Consider the following 20,812-nt stretch of genomic DNA (forward strand, 5'->3'; position numbering starts at 1 on the left):
CGCGACATTTCTGTTTCTTCTGGCAGTGCAAGGAAAGGCTCACTGCAAGCTCGGAGTGAGTGAGTGAGTGAAAGAAATAGTTTGACGTATCAGCTCTCTTTGGGATGTCTGATGCCAGCTTAACCACTGAGCACGAATATGGTGCTGGCGCACCTAGAAACATAATCGGGGCGAACTAAACGGGAATTGAACCCATAACCAAAGGTTTCCGATGTGTACAAGGGACGCAACTCTCTACAGCGTGTTGAGGGACTTGACCACCCGAGCGCCCTACTGTCTGGAAACATGCTGACCTTTCTCAAGATTCTTTGTCCGTGTCAGCTGGCTTTAAAGCATGAGGACTATTTTTATGGATATACAACTTCTTTATTCTGTATTTTGTATAGGCGACGTTTCGACAAAGATTCTAATGTCGTTGTCAAGCATCACTTGCTTGACAGCGACATTAGAATCTATTTCGAAACGTCGCCTATACAGAATAAAGAAGTTGTATGTCCATAAAAATAGTCCTCATCCTTCATCTACCCAACTTCTAGAATGCTAATCAAAGAAGTCAGCTGGCTTTGTCGTCAAAAGCGACTGGATTGGTTGGTCACAATGGCTACTGAATATGGCCAAAATGTCTCTGAGATATTCCTAGATCAGTAAAACCATTTCCTTGTTATAACCTAGCTTATGCAGGTGCCATATCAATGTGGGTACCGGTGTAGTGGACGTTCAGTCGGCTCTGGGGGGATAGATCACGATGACGCCATGATGCAAGTTATTTAGGAAATCGTTAAATTTATATTTCAGATTTCTTAGTCGTGTTTAGTGTGCGTCAACCGGCGTGTGTACACAGCAGATGTAGGAGTTATATAGGAGGAGATGACAGAAGTTATTTAGCCACACCCTGAGGCCGGCAACAGTGCAGGGTCTGCATGCACAATATCACGTGGCCAAGCGTTGGTGTTTTATATGCATTGAACACAAGATGATATGACAAAGATCGTGCCAAGGACTGTCGTGACTGAAAGACATCTGGGTTGTATTGCGGGAGCTGAGTGACCTTCTGCCAGAACCACAAGAATTGAAACTTAACTTAACTTCTCCTGCCAAATCCACCTGCATTTAACGCTGCCACATCGCACCAGACCCACTCTGTATCACACATGCCACACTAAATAACATCATATCACAACGCACCACACAATACCCTACACCATATCACACCGCACCGCACCGCACCGCACCGCACCGCACCACCGCACCGCACCGCACCGCACCGCACTGTGCTGAACAATCTTCTTTACACGTAAACACTAAAACTGCCTAACGAGTTAGTAATTGAATCTGCATTTCTTTGTCTCATTTCCAACGAAAGCAGAAAATGCTTTTATGCAGGAGAATGGGGATAAACGTATATCTTTGCGCTACAAGTTACGAACAATTATGCTTTAAGATCACTTTGCGGAACGGAGTACAGAAATTGCTAACCCTGAAACACTCAATAACATTCGTTGACAACTACTTACGGCAGTTGTTCCGTTAAAGGCGTGGACGTTAGTCCTGCTTGTTCTTTGAAAACAGCTTAATATTACAGCCTTCAATTACCATCTGGTGCTGACAACGCAGAGACCTGGCGAAACAGCAGGGCCTCCGTTCACAAAGCACTAAGGTGATCGTAATTCACTAAGGTAACCTAAGTGCAATGTTAAAGAATCGAAGTTGAGGTTAACCTTGGTAAAGATTGCTTCGCGAAAGGAGCCCCAGGACGGGAACAGTTTGTGAAGCCTGGTGATACTGCCCCATGTTACACTGCTGGAGAAACGTCCTGAAACGTCCTGGTATCTCACTCACTGACACAGGGAAACACTCAGTGTCATGTAAAGACTTGCTCCACGCTACAAGATCTCCCACTTTCATTCAGCAGGCCAAATACCATTGTCTAAGGCCTTATGACGACACGGGTGCATAATCCTGTTGTTGCGTTAAACCACTTGAGACACGGATACCTGTCATTGCCTTTGTAGCTTCTTGCTGTACACGCAGTTGCAGGCAGGCCCACATTGATCGCGACACATGACTCCGACACGCAGATAGCAATTAACGTATTAAATTCATACTGAGGCATGAACAGGGTAAGGCGATCCCATGAATGCCGGGTGCCAACTCTTCCCTTCAACGCTACAGGAATAAATTACAGACAACTTATTGAGGATCGTGGCTATTCAACTATTTGCTTTGTTGAATGAATAGAGTAGAGATTTACGTATCAGCCGTCGATCAGAGACTGACGGGTGGTCTTGAGAGTGTTTACTCAACGTATCGACTCCTTATACTTTCCCCTTCCGTTGTGAACGTGTTGAGACGACGGTTGCCGGGAGCGACTTCACAGACTCGGTTGGACGACGAGAGCTACTGTTACAACCAGCACAGAGGTTCAAACCCAGCCTACATAAACAGGACACTTGTAACACATTCTCGGCCACTCGACGGAGACTTTTAAGATCTGGTGAGTACTACGAGAATGAAATATACTCATTAATCATACGGGACCATGTTTAGGCGAGAGTTGACTTGATCGATATCAGATCTGGCGAGGGCAGAGGTAAGTTACTGGTGTGTGGCTTTACACGTCGGGGTTTTCAGTAATTACTGCGGGGTTTATGGTCAGTAATACCCTGGTAATACCCTATACTGGCAGGGTAGGTCCTTGTTTAGCAGTCGGGTGCTCTACCCAAAGAACCGCCCCCGTGTATATGCGGCTGTTCCGCAGCCAGAGGATACATTTATTTCTAAATCGATTGTGTATAGATTTCATTGTTTACATACGCAACATATTCTTGGAACAATCGTAGGAGCTCTGACATCAGCCTGGTAAATGTATTATGTCTCTGAAGAATGCTTGTGGCCTCCCCATTAACCTGGATAATCTGAGGTGAACCGAAGTGAGTATACTTTATACTGCATCTACAGCCACTCTCACCTACATGGAAGGCCCCTTGAGTAATGACGACGTCAAGATCTATATAACTCCACATTGACGACTATAAATGTACTTGTGAACCTTTATCACACGTAATGCCCACTGTCCAACAGGATGGGAACTCATGCTGAATTCATTGCTTCTATTAACATGTCCTGTATTCAATTCATACTAGCCATCTTCTAGTATTTGAACATACCATCCTGTATTCAATTCATACCAGCCATCTTCTAGTATTTGAACATACCATACTGTATTCAATTCATACTAGCCATCTTCTAGTATTTGAACATACCATCCTGTATTCAGTTCATACTAGCCATCTTCTAGTATTTGGACATACCATACTGTATTCAGTTCATACTAGCCATCTTCTAGTATTTGGACATACCATCCTGTATTCAGTTCATACCAGCCATCTTCTAGTATTTGAACATACCATCCTGTAATCAATTCATACTAGCCATCTTCTAGTATTTGAACATACCATCCTGTAATCAATTCATACTAGCCATCTTCTAGTATTTGAACATACCATCCTGTAATCAATTCATACCAGCCATCTTCTAGTACCATTGTATTCACATACTAGCCATCTTCTGTATTTGAACATACCATCCTGTATTCATTCATACTAGCCATCTTCTAGTATTTGGACATACCATCCTGTATTCAATTCATACCTGTATACCATCAGTTCATACCAGCCATCTTCTAGTATTTGGACATACCATCCTGTATTCAGTTCATACCAGCCATCTTCTAGTATTTGGACATACCATCCTGTATTCAGTTCATACCAGCCATCTTCTAGTATTTGGACATACCATCCTGTATTCAGTTCATACCAGCCATCTTCTAGTATTTGGACATACCATCCTGTATTCAGTTCATACCAGCCATCTTCTAGTATTTGAACATACCATCCTGTATTCAATTCATACTAGCCATGTATTTGGACATACCATCCTGTATTCAGTTCATACCAGCCATCTTCTAGTATTTGGACATACCATCCTGTATTCAGTTCATACTGTAGCCATCTACTAGCCATTTGGACATACCATCCTTGTATTCAGTTCATACCAATCTTCTAGTATTTGGACATACCATCCTGTATTCAATTCAGGAAATATTTCCCTCGTAAATGTTCACTAGGGATTTTCACATACCACCTGTAATTCAAACTACATGAATGTTTACAGTCTAGGCTTTGCATCTGTATGTTAACCCTATATTGTGTTCAGTAAAAAGCTCGCCCATTAATATTCTAGCCCTATATTGTGTTCAGTAAAGCTCGCCCATTAATATTCTAGCCCTATATTGTGTTCAGTAAAGCTCGCCCATTAATATTCTAGCCCTATATTGTGTTCAGTAAAGCTCGCCCATTAATATTCTAGCCCTATATTGTGTTCAGTAAAGCTCGCCCATTAATATTCTAGCCCTATATTGTGTTCAGTAAAGTTCGCCCATTAATATTCTAGCCCTATATTGTGTTCAGTAAAGCTCGCCCATTAATATTCTAGCCCTATATTGTGTTCAGTAAAAAGCTCGCCCATTAATATTCTAGCCCTATATTGTGTTCAGTAAAGTTCGCCCATTAATATTCTAGCCCTATATTGTGTTCAGTAAAGTTCGCCCATTAATATTCTAGCCCTATATTGTGTTCAGTAAAGCTCGCCCATTAATATTCTAGCCCTATATTGTGTTCAGTAAAGTTCGACCATTAATATTCTAGCCCTATATTGTGTTCAGTAAAGCTTCGCCCATTAATATTCTAGCCCTATATTGTGTCCAAAAAGCTCGCCCATTAATATTTTAGCCCTATATTGTGTTCAGTAAAGTTCGCCCATTAATATTCTAGCCCTATATTGTGTTCAGTAAAGTTCGCCCATTAATATTCTAGCCCTATATTGTGTTCAGTAAAGCTCGCCCATTAATATTCTAGCCCTATATTGTGTTCAGTAAAGTTCGCCCATTAATATTCTAGCCCTATATTGTGTTCAGTAAAGTTCGCCCATTAATATTCTAGCCCTATATTGTGTTCAGTAAAGCTCGCCCATTAATATTCTAGCCCTATATTGTGTTCAGTAAAGTTCGCCCATTAATATTCTAGCCCTATATTATGTTCATATAAGTTCGCCCATTAATATATTTAGCCCTATATTGTGTTCAGGCACTGAAGGTTGTGTCACTGACTAGTCCATTGAAGGTTTTGTTGCATATCTTTGATGTAAAAATTCTACCCGTGTTGCTGTATGGAGCGGAAGTTTGGGGCTTCCACCCTTCGCCGAATGCTCTTCATGTTCATGAAAATGTACGTAAGCAAATACTTAGGCTCTCTGTTACTACACCGAACATTGTGGCTCGTGGCGAACTTGAGAGATATTCTTTGGATGTTAATAGATATATTAAGATAATTAAATATTGGATCAGATGTACAAGTCAAAGGGCGAATGTAATTTTGTATACTGTATATAAGTACCAGTTTAGTTTAGCTGATAAAACCCCGTGACTGCTGGGCACTAAAAGTTAAAACTTTATTGTTCACTTATGGTTTGGGACAAGCGTGGATGGACCAGCGTGTTGTCAACGCGCAGTAGTTTCTAAATGAATTTAAACAGAGATGTATTGACATTGACGTTCAAAATTGGATTTCAGTCCTTCGTAAATATTCCAAACTTGAGATGTACAGACAAATTAAGGTAAATCTTTCTGAAGAATATTATTTTAGTGTAGTCAGTAAAAGCCTACTGTATTGCACTGTGTAAGTTCCGCTGTTCCAACTATGACCTAATGATAAATACTAGCACCAGTGGTTTAACCAAACAGAATACTTAGTATAGCCAGTCAACGGGTTAACAATATAGGATAAATAACCATCCATCTATATGTTATCCATTTAATGTACTCAGTGTAGCCTGTTGATATATATTTATATATATACCGTATATTAGATTCAGAATCGACCACCTATCCATATCGTATTGGCCTATAGTCGTATGTGCATGTCACCTGTATGTTAACCCACAATGTATTCAAAGTAGACTGTCTGTCTATGTTAATTCAATATTGCCTTTCTATTATATGACAACTGTGTTATCAAACTAGTGTTAGTATTTGTGTCAGATGGCCCATCACCATGGTAACTAGCACAGCTTCCCCGTTTTCATATCTGCATCCGGTTCTTCCTGTCAAGCAACATCCCGCCAGTAGTGTTAAATAATTCACCCTGACACGCCTGAGTGATGGCGGTATTTATAGCACAGGTCGATGCACATATTGGATTAATAGGAAAGCTGCTTTGTACATTTAGAAACAAAACTCGACGTGGATGTTGTGACCCTCGTCATGGACATGATGGCCCCGGTTTGTTGGTAGGTCAATACAATATCTATATTCAACTTCCAGGCAACAGACGGCGCTGAGTGATCCTGCGAGAGATACGAAAGTCGACGACGTCCAGCAGGCCACGTAGAACGCCGTCGCTGCTGCTACCTTCAACGACCATGGACCTCTGCGTTTCTTCTACTATCGACAGATAAATATCCTTTTCTAATACTTCTGATAATTTTACGATTCTGCTGAGGTTCAACAAGGCGAGGCAAGGGAGGGCGTGGAGCAAGGATAGTTCTCTTTCAAACTGCCAAGATGTCAGTGAAAAGTTATCGAATGCGAATTGAGACGGAGGATCCTCTGTATTACGGTTGGAAGAAACTGAAAGTGCGGGGGAAAGACTTGGCTAACATTTCCGATTCAGTGTTCCATCTTATAGAACTGGATGTCCTTGACCTTAGTCCGGAGCGAGAGGCTTGCCTGGACTACAAGCTCCCAGTATGTCCACCCACAATAGGCAGGCTGGTCAACCTGAAGGTCCTTATGCTTGACACAAACGAACTGAAGGAATTGCCCCCAGAGATTGCTCTGCTGCAGCAGCTGGAGAGGGTGGCACTCAGCAACAACCAGCTGTCCTGCCTCCCCAGCAACTTCTGCAATCTGAAGAACCTCCAGAGTCTTCACATGGCCAACAACAGCTTCCGGGAGTTCCCGCTGCAGTTGTGTAAACTGGAGAAGCTGGAGTTCTTGGACGTCAGTGACAACCATATCAGCTCTCTGCCGGAGGAGATCCGCGACATGAAACAACTGGAGTCTCTCCTCCTCTTCATCAACGACCTCACCAAGTTGCCCGACATCATCTGTACTCTCACGCAACTTCGGTGTCTCTGGATCGGCAACAACAGAATCCGACAACTTCCGAGAGACTTTGGTAGGCTGGTGAAATTGGACTGGGGGTTCCGATACACTTCGTCAGCTCTGGATGGGAATCCGCTCATCCACCCTCCTATCGAGATATGCCGAATGGGCCCCGATGCTATAGACCGGTATATGTCGTCACTCTCCGGAAGGAAGTCCCGGAATAACGACACAGACAGGAGTTATTGACCTGCACGCCTGTAATCTACGTGGCATAGTAATCAAGGTGCGTATCCTTAATCATGCGATACTATAACGATGGGATCATTGAAGAGACAGTATCATAGTGTCGCACATAATTTGTCACACAATGAAACTGTTGGTTTGGTTCTGTTTGGATAACGGTAAGTATTCGACAATATTTCTTCTCGGATCCCATGTAGAGCTGAAAACGTAATACGGTGAATCTCCTGTCTCATAGTGTAAATGATTTGAAAGACTGAAATCTGAGAGAACGTGATAATTCAAAACCAAAGCGTGCACTAAAGAGTTCGTGGTAAACACGGTTAAGAGATCTGTACTTGGAAGCCCGAAGCTGGTTATAACATAGACATCCGTCCGAGCAGGACTTCCATGATACAGATATGTAGGAACTTAGTACTAGGATCAATATCTGTCTCCATTGTTGTCAGGGCGAGGGAAAGCGATGTTTTGTTTAGTATTCGTATCAAATTTACATGCGTTGTTGCTAGGGTCAACAGCTTCGTTCTAAGAACTCTGAGAATGTTCTTCTTTACGGTACTATAATCACCGGTGATAAATATCTAATCCCAACCATCCGATGGGACGGTCGTCTTGGGCATCCATTACCCACGGTAGATACTGTCCTTGTACGTCTGTAGGTCGTTGTGAGCAGAGGGCGTGTAGCTCCAATGTGAGCAATCTTCCGTATTGTCGTTTAATCGATATCATCGCTTGAGAGAGATTATATTGATTACTGTACATAGCCCGATTTGAAACGTACAAGTGCACACAGTAAACATGAATGTTTTAATGCTGTCAACACACAGGCACCACAGTCAACACACAGTCAACACTGTCTTTACACAGGCACCATAACATATACACAGTTAACACAGGCAACACACGGGTAACACAGTCAACACACAGTCAACACTGTCTTTACACAGGCACCATAACATATACACAGTTAACACAGGCAACACACGGGTAACACAGGTAACACACAGGCACCACAGGCAATACTGGCTTTACACAGGTAACACACGGGCACCACAGGCAATACTGTCTTTACACAGGTAACACACGGGCACCACAGGCAATTCTGTCTTTACACAGGTAACACACAGGCAAAACTGTCTTCACACAGGTAACACACAGGCACCACAGGCAATACTGTCTTTACACAGGTAACACACAGGCAACAAAGGCAATACTGTCTTTACACAGGTAACATCACATAAACACGGGCAATATAGTCAACACACAGTCAATGCAGGCAACACACGGCCATCACAGGCAACACACAGGCACCACAATCAAGACCCAGGCAACGCAACCAACACACAGGCCACACGGGCAACACAATCAACAAACTGGTAACACTATCAATACACTGGTAACACAATTCAGGCAAGACAGGCAACACTATCAAAACGCTGGCAACAGAATGAAGACACGGGCAACACAATCAAGACAAAGTATCACAGGCAACACAATTAACACACAGGCAACACAGTCAGCACACAGGCAACACACACACAGGCAACACAGTCAGCACACAAGCACACAGGCACACAGGCAACACAGTCAACACAGGCAACACACAGGCAACACACAGGCAACACAGTCAGCACACAGGCAACACAGTCAGCACACAGACAACACACAGGAAGCATATGACACCCACCATAAGGCATGTTGTTCCAGTTACAATGACCAACAATTATTTCTGTTGACACGTCAGACTAATGTTGCCATTCGAAGCCGTATAATACAAGACATGTAAACAGTTTGTATGTAAAAGCGACTGGCTCCTGAAGACTGGTGTTTGTCCGAGCTTGCAGTCAGTAACACCACTCAAGTCTACACCATTACGTGTCCTGATCCTGTTAGGACATTACCTACCGCCATTACAGCATTACCAGTATCAAACGTTCCATTGTCCACGCATTGTAGTGTTTACAGGTACATAGGAGATCAGGTGACTGTGGTGCATTCATTCCGATTAAGTGCTGCATTATCGAAATCGAATGTAGGCAATGAAGCGAAACGGTACTGAAAGCTGGAGACGCTCGCCGAGTGTTCGGCCATGCGTGGCTGTTCTAGAGTAAACAACCAACATACTTGAAGCGTGGTTACTGCTTGTTGGAATCAGGTGCATTGACGCTGTCAAAGAATATCTGCTGCCGATCTGACATTTTCCCTCGTACTATTTTTCTTATTCATTTGGAGCAGTGTTAGTTTGGCAATCCTCCCCATGACACATTTACACTGCTGATAGTTTTGTCGAAATAATTAACGACATGTGGAACTGACCATTGTTGACAATCCATCACCGAGATTTCAGTTACAGTACATGACTATTATTATTTACGACAAGAAGGTTATATTAACACAGGTTGTGTCATGCCAGATTATATTAACACAGCGGTTGTGTTGTACCAGATTATGTTAACACAGGTTGTGTTGTACCAGATTATGTTAACACAGGCTGTAATGTCATACCAGATTATGTTAACACAGACTGTGTCATGCCAGATTATATTAACACAGGTTGTGTCATACCAGATTATATTAACACAGGTTGTGTTGTACCATATTATGTTAACACAGGTTGTGTTGTACCAGATTATGTTAACACAGACTGCGTCATACCAGATTATGTTAACACAGGTTGCGTCATACCAGATTATGTTAAACCGGCTGCTTTGTCATACGAAGATTATGTTAACACTGGATTATATTAAGCCAAGTTGTGTCACATACAATGTTATAACTCAAATGGATGTTTTATACCAGTTTTGTTTTGTTTCAACTAGGCTGTGTTATACCAGATTATTTTAAATGAGACTATGGCATACCAGGTAGTATGCTCGGAGGCAAGAGTTGTTTTGACATACAAGTATTTTCATGTGATAATCATAGCAATCAACTGGACAGGTACGTCCATATATACTGGTAGTGCGTGACCTCACTTCTTATAGTGTGATACAGGGTACTCGCCATTATAGTTTGTGTCATACAGGGTACTCGCCATTATAGTTTGTGTCATACAGGGTACTCGCCATTATAGTTTATGTCATACAGGGTGCGCGCCATTATATTGTATGTCATACAGGGTACTCGCCATTATAGTGTATGTCATACAGGGTACGTGCCATTATAGTTTGTGTCATACAGGGTACTCGCCATTATAGCAGGGTATGCGCCATTATAGTCATACAGGGTACTCGCCATTATAGTGTGTGTCATACAGGGTACGCGCCATTATAGTTTGTGTCATACAGGGTACTCGCCATTATAGTTTGTGTCATACAGGGTACTCGCCATTATAGTGTGTGTCATACAGGGTACTCGCCATTATAGTATAGTTTGTGTCATACAGGGTACGTGCCATTATAGTTTGTGTCATACAGGGTACTCGCCATTATAGTTTGTGTCATACAGGGTACTCGCCATTATAGTGTATGTCATACAGGGTACTCGCCATTATAGTGTATGTCATACAGGGTACTCTTCGCCATTATAGTGTGTCATACAGGGTGCGCATTATAGGTACTCGCCATTATAGTGTATGTCATACAGGGGACTCATACTCGCCATTATAGTTTGTGTCATACAGGGTACTCGCCATTATAGTGTATGTCATACAGGGTACGCGCCATTATAGTTTATGTCATACAGGGTACTCGCCATTATAGTGTATGTCATACAGGGTACTCGCCATTATAGTGTGTCATACAGGGTGTTATAGTGTATGTCATACATACGCCATTATAGGGTACTCGCCATTATAGTGTATGTCATACAGGGTGCGTCGCCATTATAGTAGTATGTCATACAGGGTACTCGCCATTATAGCGTGTGTCATACATCTCGCCATTATAGTTTGTATGTCATACCAGGGTACTTGCCATTATAGCCATTATAGTGTATGTCATACAGGGTACTCGCCATTATAGTGTATGTCATACAGGGTACTCGCCATTATAGTGTATACAGGGTACGCGCCATTATAGTGTATGTCATACAGGGTACCACCATTATAGGTGTGTCATACAGGGTACTCGCCATTATAGTGTATGTCATACAGGGTACGCGCCATTATAGTAGTAGTATGTCATACAGGGTGCGCAGCACCATTATAGTGTATGTCATACAGGGTACGCGCCATTATAGTGTATGTCATACAGGGTACATTATAGCCATTATAGTAGTGTATGTCATACAGGGTACTCGCCATTATAGTGTCATACAGGGTACGCGCCATTATAGTGTATGTCATACAGGGTACGCGCCATTATAGTTTATGTCATACAGTGTACTATTATAGTGTGTGTCATACAGGGTACTCGCCATTATAGCGTGTGTCATACAGGGTACGCGCCATTATAGTGTATGTCATACAGGGTACTCGCCATTATAGTTTATGTCATACAGGGTACTCGCCATTATAGTGTATGTCATACAGGGTACGCGCCATTATAGTGTATGTCATACAGGGTACGCGCCATACAGGGTACTCGCCATTATAGTTTGTGTCATACAGGGTACTCGCCATTATAGTGTATGTCATACAGGGTACGCGCCACTATAGTGTATGTCATACAGGGTACGCGCCACTATAGTGTATGTCATACAGGGTACGCGCCATTATAGTGTATGTCATACAGGGCGCGCGCCACTATAGTGTATTTCATACAGGGTACGCGCCACTATAGTGTATGTCATACAGGGTACTCAACCAGTTTGAGTATTACAGAGGTTTGTGTCTGTCACTGAGTGCAGACTGTAGTAGGGTATAATGCTCAAGTAGGTCGACTCTCCGTCACTCAATATTCTGACTTATGTCTGGAGTGGTATCGGTAGACATTAGTCGGGAAAATGCAACACTTCACATAACGGACGGGGACCACGACACGAGTCTCTTGGTCTTTTTTATGTACTGTTTGAACGTCAGGTGTTACCCTTGGCTCTCGCAAAATGAACACTGTTTACAGCACGATCCTTCCAACTTGGATGATGAGAAGAGAAGAGAACAGGTTACAGATACTCAAAACTTAGCAATTGTTGAATTCTTCCTTCCCCAACGAAACTGGTTCTTCAATTCCTGTCACCCTAGCGCTGTTTGTCCTGTTGATTGGGCCATATATTGGCACCAAGGAGGGAAACGATTTTTAGGCGTCACACAGTATACGTTATGTGGCTTTTCTCAAGAACAAAGTAAATATGGCCAATATGAGGACACTTAGACAACACTGGCACGGACAACAATTGAGTAGAATGTTTGTGGGCTTCATGTCGAGCAGGCTGACTGATAACAGGCCATAAATATACAAAGGAATACAATTAACTGACGGCGTGCCAACAGCTGTGCACTGAGGAGAATACGAGTAGATAAGGCTTACAAAGGGTCTTACTGTTAACATGCAAATTACCGCTTATCAAATGATTTACTAGGACACCGACGTGAAATACTTGCCTGTAAAAACCAGAAACCTATTACTGAGGTGTCTCCACCCGGTGTACATACACCTATTACTGAGGTGTCTCCACCCGGTGTACATACACCTATTACTGAGGTGTCTCCACCCGATGTACATACACCTATTACTGAGGTGTCTCCACCCGGTGTACATACACCTATTACTGAGGTGTCTCCACCCGGTGTACACACACACTATTACTGAGGTGTTCCCACCCGATGTACATACACCTATTACTGAGGTGTCTCCACCCGATGTACATACACCTATTACTGAGGTGTCTCCACCCGATCCACCCGATGTACATACATACACTATTACTGAGGTGTCTCCACCCGATGTACATACACCTATTACTGTACATACACCCTATTACTGAGGTGTTCCACCCGATGTACATACACCTATTACTGAGGTGTCTCCACCCGATGTACATACACCTATTACTGAGGTGTCTCCACCCGGTGTACATACACCTACCTATGAGGTGTCTCCACCCGGTGTACATACACCTATTACTGAGGTGTCTCCACCCGGTACATACATACACCTATTACTGAGGTGTCTCCACCCGGTGTACATACACCTATTACTGAGGTGTCTCCACCCGGTGTACATACACCTATTACTGAGGTGTCTCCACCCGGTGTACATACACCTATTACTGAGGTGTCTCCACCCGGTGTACATACACCTATTACTGAGGTGTCTCCACCCGATGTACATACACCTATTACTGTGGTGTCTCCACCCGATGTACATACACCTATTACTGAGGTGTTCCACCCGATGTACATACACCTATTACTGTGGTGTCTCCACCTATTACGGAGTACATACACCTATTACTGTGGTGTCTCCACCCGATGTACATACACCTATTACTGAGGTGTTCCACCCGGTGTACATACACCTATTACTGAGGTGTCTCCACCCGGTGTACATACACCTATTACTGTGGTGTCTCCACCCGTTGTACATACACCTATTACTGAGGTGTACTCCATTACTGTGGTGTTCCCGGAGTACATACACACATATTACTGAGGTGTCTCCACCCGATGTACATACACCTATTACTGTGGTGTCTCCACCCGATGTACATACACCTATTACTGAGGTGTCTCCACCCGGTGTACATACACCTATTACTGAGGTGTCTCCACCCGATGTACATACACCTATATTACTGAGGTGTCTCCACCCGATGTACATACACCTATTACTGTGGTGTCTCCACCCGATGTACATACACCTATTACTGAGGTGTTCCACCCGGTGTACATACACCTATTACTGTGGTGTCTCCACCCGATGTACATACACCTATTACTGTGGTGTCTCCACCCGATGTACATACACCTATTACTGAGGTGTCTCCACCCGGAGTACATACACCTATTACTGTGGTGTCTCCACCCGGTGTACATACACCTATTACTGTGGTGTCTCCACCCGATGTACATACACCCTATTACTGAGGTGTCTCCACCCGGTGTACATACACCTATTACTGTGGTGTCTCCACCCGATGTACATACACCTATTACTGAGGTGTCTCCACCCGATGTACATACACCTATTACTGAGGTGTCTCCACCCGGAGTACATACACCTATTACTGAGGTGTCTCCACCCGGTGTACATACACCTATTACTGAGGTGTCTCCACCCGATGTACATACACCTATTACTGTGGTGTCTCCACCCGGTGTACATACACCTATTACTGTGGTGTCTCCACCCGATGTACATACACCTATTACTGGTGTCTCCTCCCGATGTCTCCACCCGGTGTACATACACCTATTACTGAGGTGTCTCCACCCACCTATTACTGTGTACATACACCTATTACTGTGGTGTCTCCACCCGATGTACATACACCTCCATTACTGAGGTGTACTCCACCCTATTACTGTGGTGTCTCCACCCGGTGTACATACACCTATTACTGAGGTGTCTCCACCCGAGTACATACATATTATTACTGAGGTGTCTCCACCCGATGTACATACACCTATTACTGAGGTGTCTCCACCCGATGTACATACACCTATTACTGAGGTGTCTCCACCCGATGTACATACACCTATTACTGAGGTGTCTCCACCCGATGTACATACACCTATTACTGAGTTGTCTCCACCCGGTGTACATACACCTATTACTGAGGTGTCTCCACCCGGATGTACATACACCTATTACTGTGGTGTTCCACCCGGTGTACATACACCTATTACTGAGGTGTCTCCACCCGATGTACATACACCTATTACTGAGGTGTCTCCACCCGATGTACATACACCTATTACTGAGGTGTCTCCACCCGATGTACATACACCTATTACTGAGGTGTCTCCACCCGATGTACATACACCTATTACTGTGGTGTCTCCACCCGATGTACATACACCTATTACTGTGGTGTCTCCACCCGATGTACATACACCTATTACTGAGGTGTCTCCACCCGATGTACATACACCTATTACTGTGGTGTCTCCACCCGGTGTACATACACCTATTACTGAGGTGTCTCCACCCGATGTACATACACCTATTACTGTGGTGTCTCCACCCGATGTACATACACCTATTACTGAGGTGTCTCCACCCGATGTACATACACCTATTACTGAGGTGTCTCCACCCGAGTACATCCACCTAGTACTGTGGTGTGTCTCCACCCGATGTACATACACCTATTACTGAGGTGTCTCCACCCTATTACTGTACATACACCTATTACTGTGGTGTCTCCACCCGATGTACATACACCTATTACTGTGGTGTCTCCACCCGATGTACATACACCTATTACTGTGGTGTCTCCACCCGGTGTACATACACCTATTACTGAGGTGTCTCCACCCGATGTACATACACCTATTACTGTGGTGTCTCCACCCGATGTACATACACCTATTACTGAGGTGTCTCCACCCGGTGTACATACACCTATTACTGTGGTGTCTCCACCCGATGTACATACACCTATTACTGAGGTGTCTCCACCCGGAGTACATACACCTATTACTGAGGTGTCTCCACCCGATGTACATACACCTATTACTGAGGTGTCTCCACCCGATGTACATACACCTATTACTGTGGTGTCTCCACCCGGTGTACATACACCTATTACTGTGGTGTCTCCACCCGGATGTACATACACCTATTACTGTGGTGTCTCCACCCGGTGTACATACACCTATTACTGTGGTGTCTCCACCCGGTGTACATACACCTATTATTGTTCCTGAGGTGTGTGGTCTCTCCACCCGGTGTACATACACCTATTACTGAGGTGTCTCCACCCGGAGTACATACACCTATTACTGTGGTGTTCTCCACCCGGTGTACATACACCTATTACTGTGGTACTCCACCCGTCTCCACCCGATTACTACATACACCTATTACTGTGGTGTCTCCACCGGTGTACATACACCTATTACTGAGGTGTCTCCACCCGTTGTACATACACCTATTACTGAGGTGTCTCCACCCGATGTACATACACCTATTACTGTGGTGTCTCCACCCGATGTACATACACCTATTACTGAGGTGTCTCCACCCGATGTACATACACCTATTACTGTGGTGTCTCCACCCGGTGTACATACACCTATTACTGAGGTGTCTCCACCCGGAGTACATACACCATATACACTATTACTGGTGTCTCCACCCGGATGTACATACACCTATTACTGAGGTGTCTCCACCCGATGTACATACACCTATTACTGTGGTGTCTCCACCCGGATGTACATGCACCTAGTACTGAGGTGTCTCCACCCGAGTACATACACCCTATTACTGAGGTGTCTCCACCCGGAGTACATACACCTATTACTGTGGTGTCTCCACCCGGTGTACATACACCTATTACTGTGGTGTCTCCACCCGATGTACATACACCTATTACTGAGGTGTCTCCACCCGGAGTACATACACCTATTACTGTGGTGTCTCCACCCGATGTACATACACCTATTACTGTGGTGTCTCCACCCGATGTACATACACCTATTACTGAGGTGTCTCCACCCGGTGTACATACACCTATTACTGAGGTGTCTCCACCCGGTGTACATACACCTATTACTGTGGTGTCTCCACCCGATGTACATACACCTATTACTGAGGTGTCTCCACCCGGAGTACATACACCTAGTACTGAGGTGTCTCCACCCGATGTACATACACCTATTACTGTGGTGTCTCCACCCGATGTACATACACCTATTACTGAGGTGTCTCCACCCGGTGTACATACACCTATTACTGAGGTGTCTCCACCCGATGTACATACACCTATTACTGAGGTGTCTCCACCCGGTGTACATACACCTATTACTGAGGTGTCTCCACCCGGAGTACATACACATATTACTGAGGTGTCTCCACCCGGTGTACATACACCTATTACTGAGGTGTCTCCACCCGGTGTACATACACCTATTACTGTGGTGTCTGCACATACCGTTGTACATACACCTATTACTGTGGTGTCTGCACCCGTTGTACATACACCTATTACTGAGGTGTCTCCACCCGGTGTACATACACCTATTACTGAGGTGTCTCCACCCAATGTACATACACCTATTACTGAGGTTACTGTCTCCACCCGATGTACATACACCTATTACTGTGGTGTCTCCACCCGGTGTACATACACCTATTACTGTACTGAGGTGTCTCCACCCGGAGTACATACACATAGTACTGAGGTATCTCCACCCGAGTACATACATACACCTATTACTGTGGTGTCTCCACCCGATGTACATACACCTATTACTGAGGTGTCTCCACCCGGTGTACATACACCTATTACTTCTGTGTCTCCACCCGATGTACATACACCTATTACTGTGGTGTCTCCACCCGGTGTACATACACCTATTACTGAGGTGTCTCCACCCGATGTACATACACCTATTACTGTGGTGTCTCCACCCGATGTACATACACCTATTACTGAGGTGTCTCCACCCGATGTACATACACCTATTACTGTGGTGTCTCCACCCGATGTACATACACCTATTACTGAGGTGTCTCCACCCGGAGTACATACACCTATTACTGTGGTGTCTCCACCCGGTGTACATACACCTATTACTGTGGTGTCTCCACCCGATGTACATACACCTATTACTGTGGTGTCTCCACCCGATGTACATACACCTATTACTGAGGTGTCTCCACCCGATGTACATACACCTATTACTGAGGTGTCTCCACCCGGTGTACATACACCTATTACTTCTGTGTCTCCACCCGATGTACATACACCTATTACTGAGGTGTCTCCACCCGGTTCCAGTACATACACCTATTACTGAGGTGTCTCCACCCGATGTACATACACCTATTACTGAGGTGTCTCCACCCGATGTACATACACTTATTACTGAGGTGTCTCTACCCGATGTACATACACCTATTACTGAGTTGTCGCCACCCGGAGTACATACACATAGTACTGTGGTGTCTCCACCCGAGTACATACACCTATTACTGAGGTGTCTCCACCCGATGTACATACACTTATTACTGAGGTGTCTCCACCCGATGTACATACACCTATTACTGAGGTGTCTCCACCCGGAGTACATACACCTATTACTGAGGTGTCTCCACCCGATGTACATACACCTATTACTGAGGTGTCTCCACCCGGTGTACATACACCTATTACTGAGGTGTCTCCACCCGGTGTACATACACCTATTACTGAGGTCTCTAGCTTGTGAACGGATATTGCTACTCTGTGCGAAATGCGCGTTATGTCGGAAGAGGCACTTTATATCTCCAAATCATCATCATCACGGATATTGCATTGGAAGGATGGTTTTGTTTTCTTCTAAATATAACAATAGAAATATAACACACCGAATAATTTTATTCATTCTATTTGTATAAGGTCTGTTAATGTGAAGGGACAAAGAGGTTGGTGGGTAGTTGTACAGAAAACAACTGTGGATAGCGAAACTTCTGACTGAACATTGTGATTGAACATTCTGACTGAACATTGTGATTGAACATTCTGACTGAACATTCTGACTGAACATTCTGATTGAACATTCTGACTGAACATTCTGATTGAATATTATGTTTGAATATTATGGATGCTTTTGCTTTCGTTGTATTGTAAAATTTAAATTTGAATTAATGTAATTCGAGTGATGGAACAAAGCACATCGATTCTGAATTGTTTTCAACATGATATATTTGAAGGAAAATGCCTCTCAAAGAAATTATATATTTGGTCCACTTTATCTTGAAATTCACCATAGGATGTTAGTCGTTCAAATCTGTCTTGTCGGTGTTTTTTAAAACACTGAATTAAATGCACTTTGTTTGAAGGTTTACCACACTCATAAGAAGTGCGTACCTGCGGCCGGCCGGAGAGGCTGTTACGCTCATGTACTGTGGAGATTCCGGGTTTATCTAGTTCAGCATGTTATCTCACGGTATAGCAGGGCATTGAGCTGACATTGTTCACGTTGTTTTAAACATGTCCGTATTGGTGGAATATTTGGGGATAATTTTCTTGTACACCTAATTAGTCGCGATACTGTTTCAAGGTTTCCTTGTATCTCATGTGTTTGGTTTGTTTCAGAATGACCAGCACCGCCACCAGTTGTCACGTGTTTCCTGGGTCCAGGGGCAGTAATCCGTCCATATCCGTCCATGGGTGGCCTATACCCCTGGTGGACTGTCTGTAATAAGTGCCCATGAGTATTACACTGTGTCTCCCTCAACTACAGGAATCTCCTGATGACTTTCACTGAACGACACTGCTCAGTATTACGGCTTGCAACACGTTGGGAACGTCACGTGATATATTTATTACACAAGCTTTTTCAACAGAAAGATGGCTATATATATATATATACCATTAAAAAGGAGGGGATATTGGATTTACAAGATTGATAAAATACAAATGATGAAGCCAAGGAGGAAACAGATGATGGAGAGAAATTAAGGGAAAATGTCACAATTTATTCCATTCCTTTGGACATGTTTCATCCGTATGGATATATATTACTTGTTCTCATATACATTGGTATTGGCTAGTGGTATGGTCGCAAAAAGGAATATCCCCTACTTGTTTTGAATGATATATAACGATAAAGCATTCCTTATTTGGTTGTATGCTCCAGCTCTATGCACATACTCCGTGCTTTGTCCAACAAAGCAGATTAGATAGTCCAGTTACTACACTGTACTCAGAAAAAAATAAAAAGTAGCCGCCTACAGATGTGTTCTTCATTAAACAATCGGGACCTGACCTAGCCTGACCTAGCCTGACCTAGGGTACTACAGCATGGACACCACAACTGCATACCACCGACTAAAACATCAGCAGCATGCATCTACCATCAGCATCAACGTACCATCGATGATGTTAGATGTAACACTGACAACACCATCGTCAACGGGTCACAAACCTCAGCTTCATCAACGGACACTGATAACACATTGATAACGTACCACTAAAACAACAATACCATCTGATAGGAATGACAGGTCTTTATAGATGATCAACTTCTGTATTGTGCAATGGCGACGTTTCGGTACAGATACTTATATCGTTGCCAAGCATCGAAAACGGTCTAAGTATCTATACCGAAACGTCGCTATTGCACAATAAAGAAGTTGATCATCTATAAAGACTTGTCAGTACTATTACTTACAACTTCTAGAATGCCTCTCAAACAGTTAATAGCATCTGACACTGAGAATACCATTGTTGTATCACCTGTTATAACAACAGCATCCACATAGCACTGACAACAGCAACCTCAGCGGACCACAGACAACAGCAGAGTCGTCGTAAGACACAGCGGCAGCATGAACAGAAGTGAGAGTATGCAAGATGAAGTCCAGTGGGCGA

General features: G+C 43.8%; 1 protein-coding gene across 2 annotated transcripts; it reads left to right on the forward strand.

Annotated features, from left to right (window-relative positions):
* The first annotated feature begins 1,999 nt into the window (after positions 1 to 1,999).
* LOC124263966 (malignant fibrous histiocytoma-amplified sequence 1 homolog) lies at positions 2,000 to 20,174 on the forward strand. Of its 2 annotated transcripts, none has more exons than XM_046698693.1 (3): positions 2,000 to 2,494; positions 6,380 to 7,448; positions 19,535 to 20,174. In XM_046698693.1, the coding sequence occupies exon 2, from the start codon at positions 6,620 to 6,622 to the stop codon at positions 7,409 to 7,411; it is 792 nt and encodes a 263-aa protein (XP_046554649.1). In that variant the 5' UTR covers positions 2,000 to 2,494; positions 6,380 to 6,619; the 3' UTR covers positions 7,412 to 7,448; positions 19,535 to 20,174. The 2 variants fall into 2 exon arrangements, with proteins under 2 accessions (XP_046554649.1, XP_046554650.1); XM_046698694.1 differs by lacking the exon at positions 2,000 to 2,494 and adding an exon at positions 2,792 to 2,930.
* The last annotated feature ends 638 nt before the right edge of the window (positions 20,175 to 20,812 follow it).

This window comes from Haliotis rubra, unplaced genomic scaffold (genome assembly GCF_003918875.1).
Source record: "Haliotis rubra isolate DU_JTF1 unplaced genomic scaffold, ASM391887v1 Scf90, whole genome shotgun sequence".
NCBI lineage: Eukaryota > Metazoa > Mollusca > Gastropoda > Lepetellida > Haliotidae > Haliotis > Haliotis rubra.